Source organism: Siphateles boraxobius, unplaced genomic scaffold (assembly GCF_051911475.1).
Source record: "Siphateles boraxobius isolate OS27281-9 unplaced genomic scaffold, OSU_SipBor_1 50, whole genome shotgun sequence".
In the NCBI taxonomy this organism is placed as follows: Eukaryota; Metazoa; Chordata; class Actinopteri; order Cypriniformes; family Leuciscidae; genus Siphateles; species Siphateles boraxobius.
In genome coordinates, this window is record NW_027509142.1 from 663,947 (window position 1) to 685,017 (window position 21,071).

The 21,071-nt window shown below is 40.1% G+C and overlaps 1 protein-coding gene across 1 annotated transcript; it reads left to right on the forward strand.

Annotated features, from left to right (window-relative positions):
• The first annotated feature begins 503 nt into the window (after nt 1–503).
• LOC143712691 (alpha-2,8-sialyltransferase 8E-like) lies at nt 504–20,485 on the forward strand. The gene is made up of 6 exons (XM_077204635.1): nt 504–547; nt 651–749; nt 4,964–5,108; nt 8,347–8,459; nt 9,111–9,194; nt 19,913–20,485. Exons 2-6 carry the CDS (start codon nt 670–672, stop codon nt 20,373–20,375), a joined length of 885 nt encoding a protein of 294 aa, XP_077060750.1. The 5' UTR covers nt 504–547; nt 651–669; the 3' UTR covers nt 20,376–20,485.
• Nucleotides 20,486–21,071: the final 586 nt, after the last annotated feature.

Genomic DNA, 21,071 nt, shown 5'->3' on the forward strand with positions numbered 1-21,071 from the left:
CCGCTGGATAATTTAGATGTGTTGATTCAGCCATCGCGTCTGTTATAGAAGGTGTAGACAGCGCATTCATTTTAAAAGAGGAACAAAGAACCGCGATCAAGGCATTTGTTGATCCAATTGAGTGCAGAGGCATTTTCTTTCCTGGTTCGGTTGAAACACGCCCCATAATCACAGCCCAATGGAGCAGTATCAGACTCACATTCCGACTAGAATCTGAGTATGATGATGTCAGGCTATAGACAGATACTTATTCACTAAGAGGCAATTTCACTGATCAGACGAACACAGTGTGCATTTATATTTTGATTAAATTAAAATGTCCCTACCAATGTTAAATCTAAACCTACACCCTTGACTAACTTCTTCCATTTTAAATTAAGCCCTACAAACCACCATTTCAAAACTGCATAGGAAAATTAATTTAGTCTAATATTGTTATGAGTGAGTTTGTGAGATGTTTGTTGTTCTTTTTCATGAGAGATGAGACAGGAGAAAATTTGCGCTGCTCAATAGTCCGTCAGGCATTTTCCATCATCACTCCAGCAAGGTTAGTCCAATTTCATTTACATGCCTTTTCACACATTATTTCAGTGTTTTCATCACTTGACAGCTAACATCCTACAGATAACTTCTCTCATTCTTTATGATAGCAGTAATATTAGTACTGATATGACAAGCTTCTCTGAGAAAGTCTCTGAGTTACTGACCTGCCCATACAAGTCCAATATCACCCAAAAGGAGCTCAATAGGTGAGTGGATCTTCCTCTCTGTCTTTCTCTCATGTTAACATGCTTGATCAATGAATTTATTCACCGTTTCACACATCAACACACACTCACTCGGTTTCAAAAGCTACTGAGGTGCTGCCTTCCGCATATTGGCAGCTACTTCTTTTACCATTTACTGCACTTATCCTTCTCATTATTATCCTTTAGCGGCTAACGAACCGGAAGTCTCACACATTCACAGAAAATAGCTTACTTCTGCATTGAAAAAACAGGTGGATATATAGCCGCATTTCCACCGCAGGAACTTTCCCCTGGAACTGGGGACTTTGGGGTGCTACTTGATGTGTTTCCACCACAGGAATCAGGACCTAAATTAAGTTCTGGGTAGAAATCCCTGCTCGCAAAGTAGTACTTTTTCAAAGTTCAGGAACTTTCGGGGGTGGGATCAGGAAAATGCTGATTTGTTAAGTTCATGCCAAATTTTGATTGGTTGACAGCAACAGGTCTGGGCGGGGGAATTTTCTTGAGAATAAAGTTCCGGGTAATTTCAATAAAATGCGGCTTATGCGTGATCTCAAACGGGAAGACTGACTTTTCACAGATTCATTATGTGACAGGAAGCTCGCGCTGCAGACTGACTGTCATGAATGCGCTCATTTGCTCAATCCCCTGTGGATTACAGGTAATAATGTATCTGTTTCAAACTGAACCTGAAGCACAGTGACCGTCACCGTGGTCTAAAAGGATGATAACCTTCGTTCTGCCTTCTCTCGAGACCTTATGTAAACAAAGTCAACTCTGGGACCAGCTTATGCATCTGAGTGTGCAAAAAATGACCATCTGATGTCACGATCCTTTAATGCCACTGCACGTGCAGCTTGTACAGGCAATGCTTTGGCTATCCTCTTAGCAGCCTAATGGAAAACAGTAAGTGCGGATGACCAGGATTCTAGGAACCTTATTGATTCTGCTCTGGCAGAGTGGTGACTCTAAGAGAGAGTGGTTTCAGACAAGTGGGTTTTATCCACAATAACTCACGGGTATCGGCTACAGTTTCGATTATCGATGGGAATTGAGAACCGGTTCCACTCAAGAACCAGTTCTAAGTATTACGAACCATCGATATTGTATGCCCTCGACATTATCGATGCTCCTGCTCCGAGTCCCAGCCATAATATACAGACCGTGAACTCACAACTTTCCCTTTTGTCCTTTATCGGGCACCATAGCGCGACGTCCTATGCCTATATGCATCTGTGCGTCATGATGTCAAAGCGATTTGAGCAGTGGAGGGTTTTGGACTGGCTTTAGCCAATGCTGTCTAACATGCGCTTCGAGAGACACACTAGCACACACATGCAAGGTCTCTACCTCTCTGCTGTGCGCGCGCTACACGGTTTGAACATACATACTGACGTAGCCTTTCCAAAACCGGGACATTTACGTATAGCCTTTCAGAAACCGGGACATATTCACATAGCCTTTTGAAAACCGGGACATTCAGTGTCCCGGGAGAGTGGATACATTTCCCGGGACAGGTTGTTAAAAAGGACAAACCCGGTAAAACCGGGAAAGGTGGCAACCCTAATTTGAACCGATTAATTTAATGAATGGTTAAAACGACTGATCTTTCCAACACCGAACTCACCAGATATCTGAATCGGTGTATAACTAATCGGTAACACTTTACAATAAGGTTCCATTTATTACATAAAAAGTATAGTTTGCTTACTCCAGGGGAACCTTTAAAACAAATAAAAATACTTTTTTTTATGCTGAAAAAGCATATGACTATTTTCCACAGTGCGATCAGGAATCGATAAGAGAATCGTTAAATAATCAGATCGATAAGCAGAATCGTCAGTGGCATAGATATTGATAAAATCGTATCAATTCCCATCCCTAGTTTCGATGGTTTAACACATAAATCACCAAGGAGGGACGAAGTCGCTACGCTGTCTCCAGGTGGCAACGAACCTGCTGACATGTACATGGCCATGGCTGTCCTCACTGAGAGCAATTCACATCCCGGGTGTGACAAACAGAGCAGCCGACATTTTGTCCAGAACAGGTCCTCTCCCAAGAGAGTGGCGGTTGCACATGGAGGCAATAGCCCAAATTTGGACCCGATACGGGACAGCTCATGTAGATCTCTTTGCTTCCCGGGAGACAACCCTTTGCCTGGGATGGTACTCCCTCACGGTACAAGGCAGTTTAGGCCTGGATGCTCTGTCACAGGACAAGATTTGGCATCCAAACCCGATGGCACTGCGATCGTGGGTATAGCCTCTGCAGAGTCCGTCTCTCAACAGGTAGATGAAACGGTTCGCGAGACTCTGAATGACGCCAGAGCTCCATCTACTCGTGTTAATTACTCCATAAAGTGGAGAATTTTTTCAGGGTGGTGTTTAAACATGTTGATCCAATAACCTGTTCTGTACCACTTATCCTTAGATTCCTGCAGGCTCAACGGGATCAGGGCAAAGCAGGCAGTACAATCAGGGTTTATGCTTCAGCTATTTCAGCATCTCATGGGGGAGTGGGGCCAGCCATTACGCCGACATCCCTATGTATGTCAGTTCCTGAAGGGAGCTTGTCGCTTATGTCCAAATCGCACTTTGCGGGTACCCAATTGGGATTTGCCTTTTGTACTAGACTCTCTCCCTATGCCCCAGTATGAGCCTATGGCTGCAGATTTAGCTTTGTCTCTCAAGACAGCTTTTCTCTTGGCTATATGGTCTGCAAAAAGGGTAGGAGAATTGTGTGCGCTATCCATTAGTGAGGATTGTTTGCATTGGAGGCTGGATGGCAAAGGGGTGACGCTCTGGCCCAACCCTGCTTTTTACCAAAAGTACTTAATCCTCAGTTCAGAAATCAAGTTCTGGAGGTAGTTCAATTTCAACCCCCTTCTTAACAGGCAGATCAGCAGAGTTTGCTCACCCTATGTCCAGTAAGGGCATTACTCACCTATGTCAATTTTACTCAGACCTTGAGGAAGTCTCATTCTCAACTTTTTGCTTGCTATGGAAAGTCCAGACTGGGGTTGCCACTTTCTAAGCAACGTTTATCACATTAGTTGGTTGAGGTTATTTCCCAGGTTTATACGTAAAGAGGGTTACCAGTTCCTATGGTAATACGTGCCCACTCAACTGGATATACTTCATGGGCCGCACTAAAATGAGTTCTGGTGGGGGAGATTTGTGCGGCAGCATTATGGTCTACACAATGTACATGTGCAACATTCTACAAAGTTGACCTAACTGGCACAATGTCTGTCAGCACTGCAGTTTTGATGTCTGTTGCCCAACGAGGTTTGAATAGTTCGGAGTCTGTAGTTCCTCGTGACCCTGTTGACATGAGTCATCCTATTAGACCGTAGTGATCATAAGTTATGAATATAACTATGGATCTGTGAGACTGAAGAATGACCATCTTTATCCTTGTCGCTCGGAACACTGGGGCGTTCAAGGTAAGAGAACGAGCCGGAAGTTTAACCCGCCTTTTATAGTTCATGACGTTCTGCTTCCGGGGTCATGGGCATGACCTTGTTTACATAAGGTCTCGAGAGAAGGCTTAATGAGATCATTCTGCTTAACGATCATTTTGCTTAATAAGATCCCAATGTGTCGCCAGGAGCCACGGTTATTGATTTTTTTTTTAACTCTCAAAGTGATGAATAAAAAATGTGAATAAAAAAAGTGGGGAAAAAATGTTCAGTACAATGTACTTGTAATCGTGTTAATGTTGTATTAAAGATTTGGTGGTATGGTTAGGTTTAAGGGTGGCTTAAGTTGTAAAGGGTGGCTAAAGTTGTAAGGGAAGTGTCAACGTTTTGCAATTACAGAAATGCATTACAGCTGTAATTACATGGAGGGATTTAAAAAAAAAAGATTTGTACAATGTAAATAAATGTATGTACATGCATTGTATCAAATTATTTATTTCAATCTAAGCTGTCAAACCACTTCATATAAAGTGGCACCCAAAAAGCACAGACATTTATAAATAAATATAAATATCTCCTTTTGTGTTCATTCAAGTAAAAATAATGTTAGGATAAACTATTCTTTTAAAATGCTGCAGGCAGCTCACAAGTTTATGGAACAGAGTGATAGACAATATGCCAGTACCTTGAAGGGCAACATTTGCAATTTTAAATTATACATTTTAAGCATTATATGTATTTAAAATAATTTAATTTTTCTCTTTTGCTTTCTCTTCCTCTCTACATAAAGAGTATTGTTGCGTTTTTATTGTAATGCCTCCGGCCATTTATACCTGACGAAGCAAAACACAGCTGTGCATCAAATAATTCCCTATGAGTCTGACGTATATCCCAACTACACAATGAATGAAGCACTTCACAACATGCTACCTGAGGTATGTGTCATATACAACCAAAATAATCACCTGCTTCCTAAAATATGAAGTCTTTTATACTTAGTAGTATATTTATATTTATACTGTGTAAACAAAAACAAAAATATGTTGTTCCAAAATTTTTATTTCTGGCTATTATATTGGCATTGTTCCAATGTCAAAATAAATTATTAATATATAAATCATGATATTAAAAATGTTTTTTGAATAGTGCTTTTCACAAAGAATAAAATATTGTCATAAAGGTGACAGTGACAGGATAAACACTTGGATATATATATATATATATATACACATACATACATATACACACATACACATGTGTTGATTTTTTAGTCACAAAACTGTATGCATATGTTTTTAATCTATTATACTGTAAAAATTGTTAATCACAATAATTTCTTAAAAGGATAATTTAGTTTTGGGTGAACTATCCCTTTAACCCAATGCATTAAGGGGGTCAAATTGACCTGGCAATATGTGAGTTTTAAAAAGAAAAAACTTTGTTTCTGACCTGAATAAATGTCATTTTCAATGTCATGGGATTGGGAAAAGAAAGAAAAATCTCTTGCCCAAGAATGCATAAAGGGGGTTGAATTGACCTGTATTCATTTCCTATGTAATTTTGACTCAATACAGCATTTTTGTCAAAACAAATTGTCGATAATAATATTTATTTACTTGAAACTTTATGGATTACTTAAAAATATGTTGCTAAGAATTTGCCTTCGACACCAACCCAGTGTCTGAATCTCCATACTATATAGTTGGTGAAAAGCAGTGTGTGAATTGTGTAGTATGTCTGAATTCCCAGTATTCATTAAACAGTAGGCAAAAAAGTATCCGGGTGACCTACTCTGCCCTACAAAGGGCAAAAGACCTTAACTCGCTAGAGTGTGGAACTGAGAAAAATGACTTTAAAGATTTTTAGTTGTCCCACCAAATTAATTATAGGTAGGACACTGAAAATCGGGCAATTAGATGTTTAAGTAATGAAAACTATCTATATAAAAAAATCTTGAGCTCAAACTTGACTTTTGACCACTATTTTAAAGTTACTGCCTTTGTGTTGTCAGCAAAAATTGAGAAGTCATGCCAAGGCAAAAGGCAGTAACTTCCACATTATCAATATTTGGTTGCTGATCACGATTAACACAATCATTATAGCAACACCTGTATAATATCTAGTGATCATGGCATTTATTTTGTATGATTTACAATTATAGCCATCTACGTATTGCTCTGTGCTTTGGTTGCATTCTGGTGGCCCTATATTAATAGCCTACATTAAACCTGACAAAATACCTCCATGGGATAAAGAGTATTTTCAAGTGGTACCGCGTGGCATAAGACTTGTTAAACATGTGTTCAAAATGATCACAATAAAACAGATCCTGGCGCACATTCGACCCGGAGACTGGGTGGATCTGAAAGATGCATACTTTCACAGGCGCTTACCGAGATTCGTGTTTGAAGGGGTCACGCTCCTCGTCCGTTCACGAAAAGTAGCCTACGCAGTGCTTTCCCCCTTGAAACTCAGTAAGGAGCGTGTCCTGGACTACCTAGAGACGATGAATGCATTTATAGCACAACCTTCTGTGTTTCGCGTCTTTTCAGTATGCGGTGGTTTCAGCTGTCTGCCCTATTATTGTGCTTGTGCACTTCGCTCGTCCCGCGGATTTATTCCGGACGCTGTGATTGTATTTGTAACCTGCTTGTAAAAGCTGGTCTGATGTGGTATGCACCAGCACTTCTTGCTTCCTTATGGTGTAGGCTATGCACCAATTGTTGCTTCATTATTATCACTGCCTGCTGTGATATATTAGTCCCGCTTCGGCTCGACCGTGTTCAGGGCGGTACTGAAGGCGCCCGCGAAATTTTGGCACCCTGCCAGCTAGATGCATGATTGTTTCAACCAGGTCCGGTATCCGAACTGGGTGAGGCGGGGCTTTAGTTCTTTGTTGTATTCTCCTGATATGGCATGTAACATTTTTCTGTCATCTTTGCATATATCCTCGTCGTCGCACGTTTGTTGATGGAGCGGTTGATGAGCGGTTTCAGACCATACTAAATGTTCTGACCGCATTAGTGCAGAACAAAGCTCTGAGGACATCAGAAGACAAGGATTGATGGCAGCTGTACACAGCTCTACACAGGCTACATCTTAATTTAAATTTAAATTTAATGGAGAGTAAAACAAAGGCAGACCACCGTATAATCTGGTAGGTAGCATTATTTGATAGAACGCCGGTGTTGTGCCGAATTTTGACCCCCGCCAAATTACTACCCCCCTAGTATTGGTAGGTTTAGGATTAGTTGTTGGGGGAGGGGTTAGGATTAGGGGAGGGGTTAGGATTAGGCAATCAGGTACTAACTTCAACGAGGGGGGTAATAATTTGGCAGGGGGTCGAAATTCGGCACAACACCGGCACCGTAACTTCGTATTGACGCGCGGCTAAACAAAGGCAGATTACCGTAACTCAAGCGTGAGTGTTCCAAAACAAAGCCAAAGAGCCGTAACTGGTGTTACGGTGTTCTGCCTTGGTTTCTCATGGGCTTTTGTATGTTACGGCTAAGACAACCCATTATTTTCTCGAAAAAACAACGGATTTGACTCAAGCTACTTATCGACATGATAAAGGAGGTCTTGAATGTGCCAAAAAATATAAATAACTCATTTTCGACCAAAAACGATATTACGGTCTTTGCACGGCAGTACTTCTGCCATGATTCTGAAGTTCACATCTAGTAGACAAATCTTATGGGAAATGTTGTCTTCAGAGGTTCAGACTAGAATATGCTTTACTAAAGATCTAAACTAGTTTAGAGTTTGTCACAGTGCATTTTTTAAAAGAATATATTTCATTTTTGTTGTGCAAATATACAAGGACATTGGACAAATTAACTTGTTTTGATACATTAAAACATTTGAGTATAATCAATTATTTGGATCGTTTCATTAATATTGTTTTTTTTTTAAAAAAAACATCAATTCAGGTTATTTTCACTCCCTTTATGCATTTGCTAGGTTTTTTGGTTCATGCTCTCTATAAGTGCACAATAATTTGACAGCCCAAGACTGCATGTTGTAAAATATTTACACACCCAAGCACCCCAGTTTTAAAACCCATGATCCACTGCAATTAAATTAATTTCATGTGTGAGTCAATATTTATCAGGCCACAGTGATATAAAATCTATATAATGTATTTAATGGACTCATTGATTTGGTCTACAGGCCTTTCCCTGGAGGGAGCGTTGTCTGGGTCGATGTGCTGTGGTGGGCAGTGGAGGGATTCTGAAGAACAGCAATTGTGGAAGAGAGATTGACAGCGCTGACTATGTCATCAGGTACAACCCAACTGTTGCACTCTACACCGTAAGCTTATAAAAGTAGTAGTTAACTTGACTACATTTTGGAGTATGTTACCCAAGCTTGGTTTCTGAATGTCAACAAAGGTTAATTCAACAACCCCCACATTTTAGTGGAATGTTTGGTAAAGCATGGTGTAGCAATGATGGGTTAGGGTTAAGTACTCGTCTCTTTCAGGCATTAGTCTTTTGTTGAAAGGCTTTGTTGTTTTGTGCAAGACCACACAATCTCAGACATTTTTTTTTTAATGAAAGCTTTGTTAAAAGGCTCCCAAAGTTTAGAAAATCATTTGGACAGTCCTGCTTCTCCTTCAGAGGGGGCTACACTATGGAATTCTCTCCCAATTGGATTCAAACTGCAGAACAACATTAACACCTTTGCCAGAGAGCTCAAACAGTGGCTTAAATCGGGCCAAAGTTGTTCTCATGTGTAAAGTTGTTCTCATGTGCTATTACACTTTAAACAATGCTTCTGGTTTGTCCAATGTTATTTCTATGTCCATATTAGATAAATAAATGAATAAAATAAAAAATTGTTTCTTTCAGTAAAACATACTGAACTTCTCTCCGGTTCCCATCTCTCTGTATTTGATCAATCTTAACTGATGAACTTTTCCCTGTTTGTTGCAGGTTTAACTTGGCACCCGTTAATGACAGTGATGTTGGGCTAAAGACTGATTTAATCACAGTCAATCCCAGTCAGATCCGGAGAGGGTGAGAAACCATTAACAAAAGAATATACACAATGTATACATTTAGAGGTTATATGATTGTTTTGATTATTTTCTTGATAGTGAATCTAAAACTTAGTGAGCTGCTTACGAAGGTAAAATTTTAAAGATCTATTTCACAAAAAAAAAAAAATTATTCTGTCATGATTTTCAACAATAACTTACAGTGGGGCTGCTCGATTATGGAAAAAATCATAATCACGATTTTTTTGGTCAGTATTGAAATCACGATTATGTCACACGATTATTTCACATGACTTTGGGAACATGTTGCATTTATTAAAAGACACCTTTCAACAATTCTTAAAAAAATCTAAATTTGAACATTTTTTGTACTTTTTGAAATATTAAACAGACCTGCAAACTCACAAGTGGTGAAAAAGGTGACATGTTTACAAAGTAATTTGTTGTAGGGGGTCACCAGGGCGTTATTTGCCTTTATAAAGGACAATTTATTAAACCTTACTTAATATATGTTTTATGTCAAATCCTTACATTTGATCAAATTCAGTTGGCTATTATCCATTAAATAAATTTACACTGCAAAATTACAACTGTGAAAATATTATGAGATTAATGTTTAAACAAATAATAAAATAAAAAATAAAATCAATGATGCCTTTGCCTTTAAACAATAAATCAATAGTTAGCGACAAGTGACCGTCTTAATAAATGAATCATTGAGTCATTCATTAAAACGATTCGCTCAAAATAATGTATCATACAGTAACAAAACACAGCGCTTAGTGATGCTTTTCTTGTGTAACTATTTCGTCGGTGAAATAGAACAAAATCAGTCAATATTGCGTCTAAAATGTAAGTTACTACATATAAACTAGGCTACTTGTTTATAAAACTATAAATTCAGTGTAACATTTGCAATCGTGATATTATAGAACAGCCCTTAGTCGTGTTATGTTACTTAACTATATCATATAGCCTATTATAAATGTAAAAAAACTCGACATTTCTACCTCAGTATGTTTTTTTGTGTGAGTTTTTGTGTGAGCTGTTAGGCTCATTTGTTTTGATTTGTCCACTAATGTCTCTCACAAAGGCAGCGCTGCTTCCAGAAACTATTACCGATTTCTGTTTACACTGACTGTATAAGATCAAAACCAGCGTTACGATCGGTCAGGCAAGTAAAACTCTCTTTCACTTGAAACTTAAAAAACCCCTTTTTCCGGACAAACAGACACGTTTTAATGTCGCTCTCTGTGTTCATTCTCAATTTGTTTCGTGCTGTAAAGCGGAACAGATGATCAGGCCATGTGCGCTCGCGCTGCCGTTCGCTTGAACTGAGGCGCTACAGTTATCGAGCAGAAATGAATGAAATTTTAAAGAGATCGCGACAGCTCGAGAGACGTCTATGGTCTCACTCCAGTCTATATTAAATTAGCCAATTGTTATTGTGAAGTTTATTGTGCTTGCAGTTTATGACAATATAGGCTGAGAGAGTTTATGGCTTCGGGAGGGACGGATGTGCGTGTGCGCGAGTCATTCAGAACACAAGACAAAATAACATGACAAAATAATCGTTTTTACTCGATTGTACTATTTTGGAGATCGTTGGGAGCTAAAATCGAAATTGAAATCAAAATTCGATTAATTGCACAGCCCTAACTTACAGAACTTTACAGACAGGCCTACTGTGAGCTGTGAGGCTGTTATCAATAGTCCCCCTGTAGTCAATAATTGTATCCCTTAAAACTCATCTTTGATTACCAAAATGGCATTTTTAAAAGTTTTTTTTTCCTGTGAAATAAGTGTTTACATGCTTTAGCTTGAATGTAACTTTACATCCTTGCTTCAAGCCCCACCCCCACTCACTCGAACTTTCTTACACCCAACATAGGGTGCCGACCCGTTATATGCTTTTGTTGAAGCCTTCAGCCGCATTATTTCAGTTCGTTTTTTTTGGTAAGTGTTTAACAGCGAAATTCTAAGTGGAAAAACTACATTACAAATGATTCTACAAAGAAAACTCCACCGTTCAGAGAATCAAGACAAGAAATTGTGACAGCTCTGAATGACCACCCACTGCCATGAAGCACTGGTTTGACTTCTGGTTTGACCCATCTGTGGAGGAGAAGAAGACTGCACACACACAGTCTCATCAGCACCGGTAGGAACGTCCGGGGCGCTGTCTAGCTCATCCTCGAGATTGTCTGGTTCAGTGTACACCTGCATGTCGCTGGGTGTATTCCTCAGGTGTCTCCTGTTGCGCCTGTACTGCTGTCCAGATGATGTCACTATGTCGTAGGATCGTGGTTCAGCACGTGTCGCCATGACAACAGCAGGACGCCATCCTCATTCGGTTTGCATGTGAACAGTCCCACCAGGATGCAGCACCGGAAGTTTCTTTGTGCCTCTGTTGTAATAAGCGCGCTGTCTTCGCTGGAGGCCCTGAAGAGTTGAATGTGCATTAGTTGGTACTGCGGGTTGCAGAACTGTGCTTGAACTGGGTAAAGTGCTTCTCAGGACCCTGCCCATAAGCAGTTGTGCTGGAGAATAGCCCATACCTGTGACAGGTGTGTTCCTGAGCGTTAGAAGTGCCGGAAATGGGTCAGTGTAGGTTTGTTTGGCCTTCTTTAACAGGTACTTAACAGTCTTCACAGTTCTCTCGGCCAGCCCATTTGACTGCGCATAGCCTGGGCTGGAGTGAGTGAGCTTAATTCCCCATGCTGTGGCAAACTGTCTCATTTCTTGGCTTGCAAAAGGCACATGGTCGCACACAATCTCTTTAGGTATACCCATTCTGGCAAATACCGACTTTATCTTGTTAACAACTGTGTGTGCCGTCTTGTCTCTGATGTTTTGCACTTCCGGGAATTTGGAGAAATAATCCACAACCAGAAGAAATGACTGACCACTGATTTCAAATATGTCAGCTCCTACTACAAGGAAGCTCTGGGATTTTCATGAGAGATCATCGGCTCCCCCTGGTGGCCTGGCTGGAACTGCTGGCAAGTTGCACATGACTCCACCATTTTTTCAATGTCTTTTGTCATACCTGGCCAATACCAGTGTACCTTGCCAGAGCTTTGGTGCGCTGCATACCTTGGTGTGCCACATGCAGCTTCTGTAACATGTCTGACCTCATTTTACTTGGTAGAATAATTCTGTCTCCTGCAAACATTATTCCTTCTCTTATTGACACTGAGTGCCTAATAGGCCAGTACTGTATCACCTTTTTGTCAACTTGTTTCCTGTGATGTGGCCATCCGTGCCTGTGAATGACCAGCAACGTTTGTAATATGATGTCCTTTTGTGTCTCGTCCTGTAACTGTATCAGAGTCTCTGGGCTCAGGGCCTCTGTTGGCTCAAGAACATAGATCACATTTTCGTCAAAAATGTCACACTGGCTCTGTTGCTCGTGTGTCGTTGCTCGTGAGAGTGTGTCTGCGATCAGTAACTCTTTACCTGGTGTGTAGATTACATTCAGGTCATAGCGTTGCAGCTGAAGTAGCAATCGCTGTAGTCTGGACGGAGCTGTTCCAAGTGGCTTTCTCAAGATCGTTTCCAAGGCTTGTGATCCGACTGCACATTAACCTTGACTCCATAGGCGTACTGATGAAAGCGCTTCACTGAAAACACGATAGCAAGAAGCTCTCTCTCTATCTGTGCATAGTTTTTTTTTGTGTCTTTTAGAGCAGGGGTTTTCAAACTTTTTGTGAGTGTGGACCACTATTTGTAATCAAGAATTTTCACGGACCAATACACAAAATAAAATATATCTACACACAGTCCTTCCTGAATTAATCCGCACCTCTAAATAGGCTTACTAACATTAAAACTATAACTGGTCATCACATCAGTACAACAGCTTGTTAAAAGAAAGTATACTGCACACAACGGCTGCCACATATTTTATTTATTTATTTACTCAAGCGCCCGAGGGCATAATCAGGTTCATTTCAGGGATGCAAATATGTATGGTCAAAAAAGAGAGAGCTAATCGAAGCCCTCGCCCCACGGCAAATATCCAGATACTTACATTGCCGCCAACCCCTGCCACCCCTATAGGCACATATAGTAAAATGAAATTCAAATAAAGTTTTAACAAAAAAGGTTTTACAAAAAGATAAACCTCACATATTTCAGCATTTAAATCATTTTTCAAAAAAAAAAGGTTTTATAAAAAGATAAACCTCACATATTTCAGCCTTTAAATCATTATTATAAAAAGAATGAGTCAAAAAAGATAAATTACTTGACATTTACATCGATGCACATTAGCTTATCTTTTATTATAATAGTAAAATTCGGTCCGATTTTCCCGTGCCGTCTGTCGTTGCTATGCGCGCTCTCCACAACTTAGTTGTGCTTAGTAGCTAATAGATTTCCAGCACCGAAAAACGCTTGCTGTAGCTCTGCTACAAGATTTATTTACGCAGAAGAGAAAAATACCCGTAGTGTTTGGGTGCACGTGCATTCTTGCATTCTTCATTGACTGAGCTTTCAATGTTTACGGAAAGGATGAAGCTGATTTTTGGTTTGGTTTGGTTTTGGTTTGGTTTTTTTGGTTTTTGTCACATGAACTGCGGTGCGTTTGATGCATTATGAAAAGTTGAGGTGTTTTCATCTCGCTGCGCCTAAACAAATGAGTGCGTCACTTCAATTATGAGCCCACTTGCCGCGCGCCTACATGAAATAATGAACTTGAGAGCGCAAAAGACACGATATATGAACGGCCCCTTGACGAGCTACCTCCAATCGTGCGACGTGTTGGAGACCCCAGTAAAAGATACGCAGCAAGAAGAAACACTAGCGTTTCACGCTTGCGCGCATAGGCTACTGCTGTTTTGGCGTGCAGTATTCGGATTTGCTTATTTCCTATTTACTTGTTTGGTGGAGGCAATCCAGAATTACTGATGGTGAAATTATAATCAGACAAATATTTTATATAATGGCAAAATATTTGCCTCTGCCGCTTTCCTCTTCAGAGAACCTGTTGCTATCTAACTGATCCATGTTGTGGTTCTAACGGCACTGAACTTGAACGTCACGGCCGAGCACCACTAGCCTATTTTAGTAATCACACAATAACCTGACCATTTAATTTAAATTTTATATCAATATAGGCATACATATTCTTTTTACTTTTTATGTTTTTTATGGGGATTCCTGGTAAAATGAAGGTAAAAAATATTATTTTATATTTTAATTTGCCTTTCCACGGACCACCTGCAGTACCCTCACGGACCACTAGTGGTCCGCGGACCACAGTTTGGGAACCACTGTTTTAGAGCTCTGGATGCATAGGCAATAGGATGTCCATCTTGCATTAGACATGCGCCTAAACCGTCCTTGGATGCATCTGCTTGTATCACGACAGGTTTCATGACAGCTGGCTCGAAGAATTTAAGAACAGGGGCTGTTACGAGCGCATTTTTTAGGCTCTTTATAGCTTCCTCATGTTCGTGCTGCCATTGCCATACACTGTCCTTTCTCAGCAGTTGTCTCAGTGGCGCTGTGGCTGTCGCTTCTCCATGTATGTACTGTGAGAGATACTTGATCATCCCAAGCATGCGTTGCAGTTCAGGTCTGTCTGTGGGTGATGGCATGTCGACTATTGCCTTAACTTTTGCATCGTCCACTTTAACACCCTCTGAGGTCACAACATGTCCCATGTATTTGACATTGTTTACCTTGTATTGGATCTTTTCTTTGTTGAATTTGACGTTAGCCTCCTTTGCTCTAGTCATAACTTTTTGCAGTATTTCGTCGTGTTCCTTTTCTGTGGATGCGGCGATGATCATGTCATCAGCAATTATATGAACACCCGCGATGTCCCCAATTGTCTCGCAGTTGCCCTGCTGGAAAGCTTAACTTGCTGACTTGATCCCAAATGGTAGGCACTTAAACCTATAGCGCCCCCATTGTGTGTTGAAAGTGCACATTAGTGACGACTCCTTGTCCAGCTTTATTTGCCAATAGTCATCCTTCTCATCCAGCACTGTGAAGATTTCTTTTTACCAGCAAGTTTGCATAACACCTCATCTGCTGTGGGAATTGAGTAATGCGGTCTCAAAATAGCCTTATTCAAATCAGTAGGGTCTAGGCAAACCCTCAGCTTTTTCTTGTCTTTCTTTTCGGTGATCACAAGACTATTGACCCATGTTGTTGGCTCAGTCACTTGTTCAATAACATCTGCTTTTAACAGGTCGTCAAGCGTGTCTCTGTCTATCCATAACTGCCAGTGGTATTTTCCTGAAGCCATGTATGACCGGAGTGACTGTAGGGTCAATGTGGATGTGATGCTCACCTGAGAACTCACCAAGTCCTTCATAGACACTTGAATGTTGCTTTAGCAGCTTCTCTTTTGTAGTTGGAAACTTGACTGCGAGCGTGTCAATGTCCATCCTTTTTATCAGATCTAATGCTTCACATGCATCGTTGCCTAGGATAGCTGTGTCTGAGTGGTTTGACACATAAAACAGCAGGTTGGATTTGGTTTGGGCATTGTAGCACTGCAGTGAGATTGTTCCTTCTGGTTTGAGCTTAACTCCACCGTATGCCACCAACACAGTTTTTGTCGGTTTCAGTTGCAAGTTTATTTGTTTTTCACGTCTGGCTTTTCTCTTACGTGCGTTGTAGACAGCCTGCGGTAGTACATTTGTTTCTGCTCCTGTATCTAACTTAAACTTAACAGACATGTTTCTAGCATCTATGTTTGCATACCAGGAATTGTCTCTCTTAGTGCGTATGTGGTCCATGTTCAAGTCAAGTCAAGTCATCCTCATTTATATAGCGCTTTTAACAATGTAGATTGTTTCAAAGCAGCTTTACAGAGATAAACATACAATTTAAGGTAAAAGAGATTGGTTTGGTTTTATAGTGGTTCTTGAAAAATGTTTTTTCCAGCTAAAGTTAGTTTTGATTGATTCACTTCCGTCTAAATGATCATTTGTTATTAAATTAGGGGCCGCTAAGACGACACCGTTCTCTCTAAACAGACTTTAAACGTGAACCTGTGATAGACGCTGATGGCGTTCACATGCGCATTAAGAATTGATTCTATAGTTATGTGCGTTTGAATATATGTGCGCAGGTTTGTATTCAGGGCCGGCGCCACGGGGGGGCGATGCCCCCTCAACGGGACTCTCCCGCCCCCTCAGATCACCATGAATGTAAACGGGATTTTACTGATAAAATATGCTATTTAAAAATCACATTTTGCCAATTACATTTTCAAATTTTCGTGAATATTAACCTAAATTTATATTTTAGTTAGCCCTTTCACTCGTAAGTTTAAAATATTCTAACTGACCACCCAGCGTGAGTTTTTCAAGGCGACCGTTATTTAGAACCTGTCGCTTTAATGTTTCCATGGTGACGCGTCATTGCTTGTCACGTGACAGAGCGAAACCGCAACACAGCGCTGAATGAATGATGATCTGCTTTTATGTCATTTTTCCTTTTTTATTAAAAATATTCACAAATGTATTAGCTATAGCATGAAACACTGATATTCCGATTGTCAAATATGTGCAAGTGGATGTGTTTTGTTGTTTGTGCGATGGGCGGCGCCATGTGGTTTGTGCCACTGCCACAGTTCAGAGAATCAGATCTGTTGGATTTACAACACGTAATTTCTCCACTAATCATGAAATACATAGTGGCCGGTGAACTGAAGAAGAAAAGAGCAAAATGTAAAGCTACTTACAGAGTGTGTATCCAACATGTAAAACGTGTCGTCTTATTGTTATGGAAAGGATTATTATTTATTGCCGCTTCCATAGACCTTAGTGTGTTTTAAAATTTCACTGATCGAAGCGGCAACGAGCACTTTGATCACTTGATTTAAAAAAACTACACATTTCAGCGCTATAGTGACTCTAATTTGACAAACGAACAAAATGAATGCTCTGCTAGTTAACTGGAGATGTTTTATTATTTGTATTGGTACAAATTGGTACATGCCGCAAAGATGTTTTAAAAAGTGGTGGGGAGAATATCGACCCTGGCAAAAAAGTGGTGACGTGCGTTAATGTGAACGCCCCCTCTCGGTATTCCAGACGCCCCCTCATCAGTTCTCGGCTGGCGCCGGCTCTGTTTGTATTCCTTATAAACCATGCCTAAACAAACTACTTGTCTATAAATTCTGATGCAGAATTTTATTTTATCTTAACACTTTGGTTAGGTATGCGAACCAAAAAATTCCACAACGCTTTATCTGTAGAGTGGTATAGGGATCCTCCATAGGGAGAGGCTAGTTGGCACTTCAGCACTGCATTGACATCAGGTCCAGGCGAAAGTCCTTCATCAGATCTGGAAACGGCCTGGATCCGGCAGGCTGCGGGAAAACCTCCCATGTTCACTGTCCCAATGAAAAGTGAGTCTATTTCTGAGCTCAAATTATGCATTTTCATCTTATGCGTTGCTTTTGTGGACTCACACATCTTTGCATAATGATTGATCTTACCACATTTTCGGCACGAGACTCCATATGCTGGGCAAAGCCTCGGTTGATGTGACTTTCCACATTTCCTGCACACTTGATCCTTTATTTTCTTGCTGTCACTCTGGACTTGTGGTTTTCTTCCTTGTCTCCAATGTTGGTTGTCTTTACCTTTGGTCTTGTTAACTGCATGTATTGCTCTTTCTTGTGTTGTGGTACTCATTGCTTGTATTTGTGCTTTGGCAGTCTCCGCTGCTCTGCAGAGGTCAATCGCTCTCTCAAGTGTGAGATCAGATTCTCTTAACAGCCTTTCTTTGAGCCGTGGATCATTCAAACTGAAAACAATCTTGTCTCTGATCATGTTGTTTTCTGATGCACCGAATTCACAGTCTTTGCTTTTCTGTCTCAACTCAGTCACATATTTTTCAATGGTGACAGACTCTGCCATGGGATGAGCCCAAAACTGATGTCTTTCGAACACTGTGTTTTTCTTTGGCTGACAATATGCTTTGAATGCATATAAAATATCATCCACTGTTAGCTCTGCCTCATCCACTTGTACAACGTCTAGTGTGTTGTATACTTCGAGAGAGTCTTCTCCGAGTGCATGCAGTAAGATAGCTACCTGTATTTTAGCTTCCTTTCCTTCCGCACCACTTGCAGTCATGTATATTTGAAAGCGTTGTTCCCATCTTCTCCAGTTTTCGCTTATATTGCCTGTTAACACCAGCGGGGACGGTAGTTTGAACTGTTCCATCTCTTTACCGCTCCCAAGCGCAGCTGCCTGCTCGCTCGCGCTAGCTTAGCCGTTGACAAAAGCCCGTGTCTAACTTCGGCAAAGAAAACAAACAAAAAATATCGGCACCCTGGACCAGCTTCTGACACCATGTAGTATTCTTATCTTGATACCCTTTTATAACGTGCCTCGTGGTGAGAGGAAGGATGACACCGAGTAGATCGTTTACTCCTTTTAATGTCAGCAGCACTGGCAACAGCCTACAACAACCAACCTCATAACATGCACTGCTCTTCACCCAAATCCCTCCGCCTCCAAGCGGGCACTATTTAACATTAGTATATATGCACAGCACTATATACTACACTTCTGAATTGAACACTGGATTCCACTCACAAGAATGAGACGTAATTTGCCTTCTCTCAATTTATTGCAGAATTTCAGTAGGTGAAAAACCTTTAAAACCACACAACAAACCAGTGTAAATATTTACAACAAATCTCAAGTAAACAGCAATGCACATAAATTTAATCACCAAAATTTCACACTGTACACACACTGTTTATACTGGTTTAATCTGGTAAGCATTAGCACAATACCATTTCCTTTCACTATTTTACACCATAGCAAATAAGCTTCAAAAGAAATAGCTTTTATCACCAGATTTGCATTTTCAGTAAAAGAGAATTGAACTATGTTTACCATAATAAATATTTTAACAAATGAATTACACATTTTAAGACAGTGAATTTTAGACTGAATTAATTCAAACAGATTGACTATATGAATTTCTTAATAGACCTTTTTAAAATTACCGTTACCACTACTGCACGTTTAGACACTAACTTAATCACAAATAACGATAACAATTATAAACAACTCGGTAACCCAAGTCCATCACATGCACATTTACATGAAGCCACCACACGCAGGTGTAAGTGCATAGATTGCGCAACACATAGACGAATTTCCTCTTACCGGCAGTCTCTTCAAGTCTTTGACCCAACGTTTCCACTGCGCCCACGCTGCTCACAGTAAACAATAAAATGAGCAGTGCGATCACTATTTCAAACCCAAGGCGCGTGCCACGCTGATTTAAACCAGCTTCACCTGGCGTTCATTTCCGTGTGACGAGAGGCGTGACAGCGGACAATTTGCCGCAACATATTTAATAAACCTTTTTTAAATAAATTTTTAGATTTCTCCGTCGTTTCATGCTTTATACAATGTAGTTATGTTTCTCATTACAGCCATTAAGTACACAATCTTGTACTTTTTTTTTTTTTTTTGCTTCAAATTAAAGTTTGTAATGTTGTTTTTTAACCTGTAGCTGGTTGATTTGATTCATAGCTTACAACTCTTAAATGTTTGTTATTGTTCCCTATACATGTAGAGATTTGTAAATCATGTTTATGCGTTTCCTTTCAGTTACAATGACTAGACAATAGACAATAGCTCACTAGGTTTTGGGGAACAATTTTTTTTTTTTTGTGTATAATAATGTCTATAAAGCCCAGCGAGAGTATCTTAATATGTCGTTGGTTTGTGTGTGTCTCTGCAGCTACAGAAATGCTCAAAAGCAACCAGGTCCATTAAAACGGCGTGTGAGTGTCTATGGTGATGCATCTCTGATCATGCCTGCTTTTGCAAGCCCGTTAAACACTCGATTGTCAGTCAGCACGCTCAAAGCGCTCTGGCCTCCCAACCCTGAGATGCGGGTGGTCTTCTTTAGCACAAGCTACCTAAAGAAATTGGACCGGTTATGGAAAGGGCGTGGCCTGATTGGGAGACGCCTCTCCACAGGTTTTATGCTAATTAATGTTGCACTAGAGCTGTGTGATCATGTGGACGTTTATGGATTCTGGCCGTTTGACATCAATCTAGAAAAGCAGATTGTTCCACATCACTATTTTGACAACATAGGACCCAAAATTGGTATTCACTCCATGCCAGAGGAATTTCTCCGCTTGCTACAGCTCCACAGCCAGGGGGTACTAACACTGCACCTGCGCCCCTGCTCATAATTTGCGTATTGATTGAACTGTGCTTTATTGTCTCTTGTGGTTATTTAAATGATTAAAACTAAGTCTTTCTATAAAATGTACAAGGGGTAAATGAGCTGTACATGGACACTTTACTGGCTTAATGTGTACTTGATGTGTATATGTTGATCCGTTGAAATTAAACAGGAATGTTGTTTAATCGGTTGAAAGAATGTTAATCTTTGGTGTTTAATGATTCGGCTATTTACTTTTGAATAAAAAAGTATTACCATCCCCGTGCCAGTACTTTTACACATATCAAGAAACCAATGTCCCTCTCAATAACTAATTATGAATCTGATATAGGCTGATTCATTATCTATATAGATCTGCTGTTTCTTATACTTCTTTCTGCCCTGCAACTATTATAAACTGTCAATCTATGTAGAAATACCTTCGGAAGTCAGTTAATGTTTTGACAGTTTTTGTTTTAAAATCAAAGGTGTTGATCCAGTTCAATGTTGTAGTGTCATCTGTAATCATCTTTAATCATCACTGCTGGATGACAGTGACAGAGTTAACGCATTACAAGTAACTGGAGTTATGTCAGATTACTTTTCCGAGTAACTAGTGAAGTAACACATTACTTTTAAATTTACAACATAAGATCTGTTACTTTTTTTAAATACTTTTCCCTACTTATTGACTGAGAACTCTGCTGTCCCCATATTGAGAGAA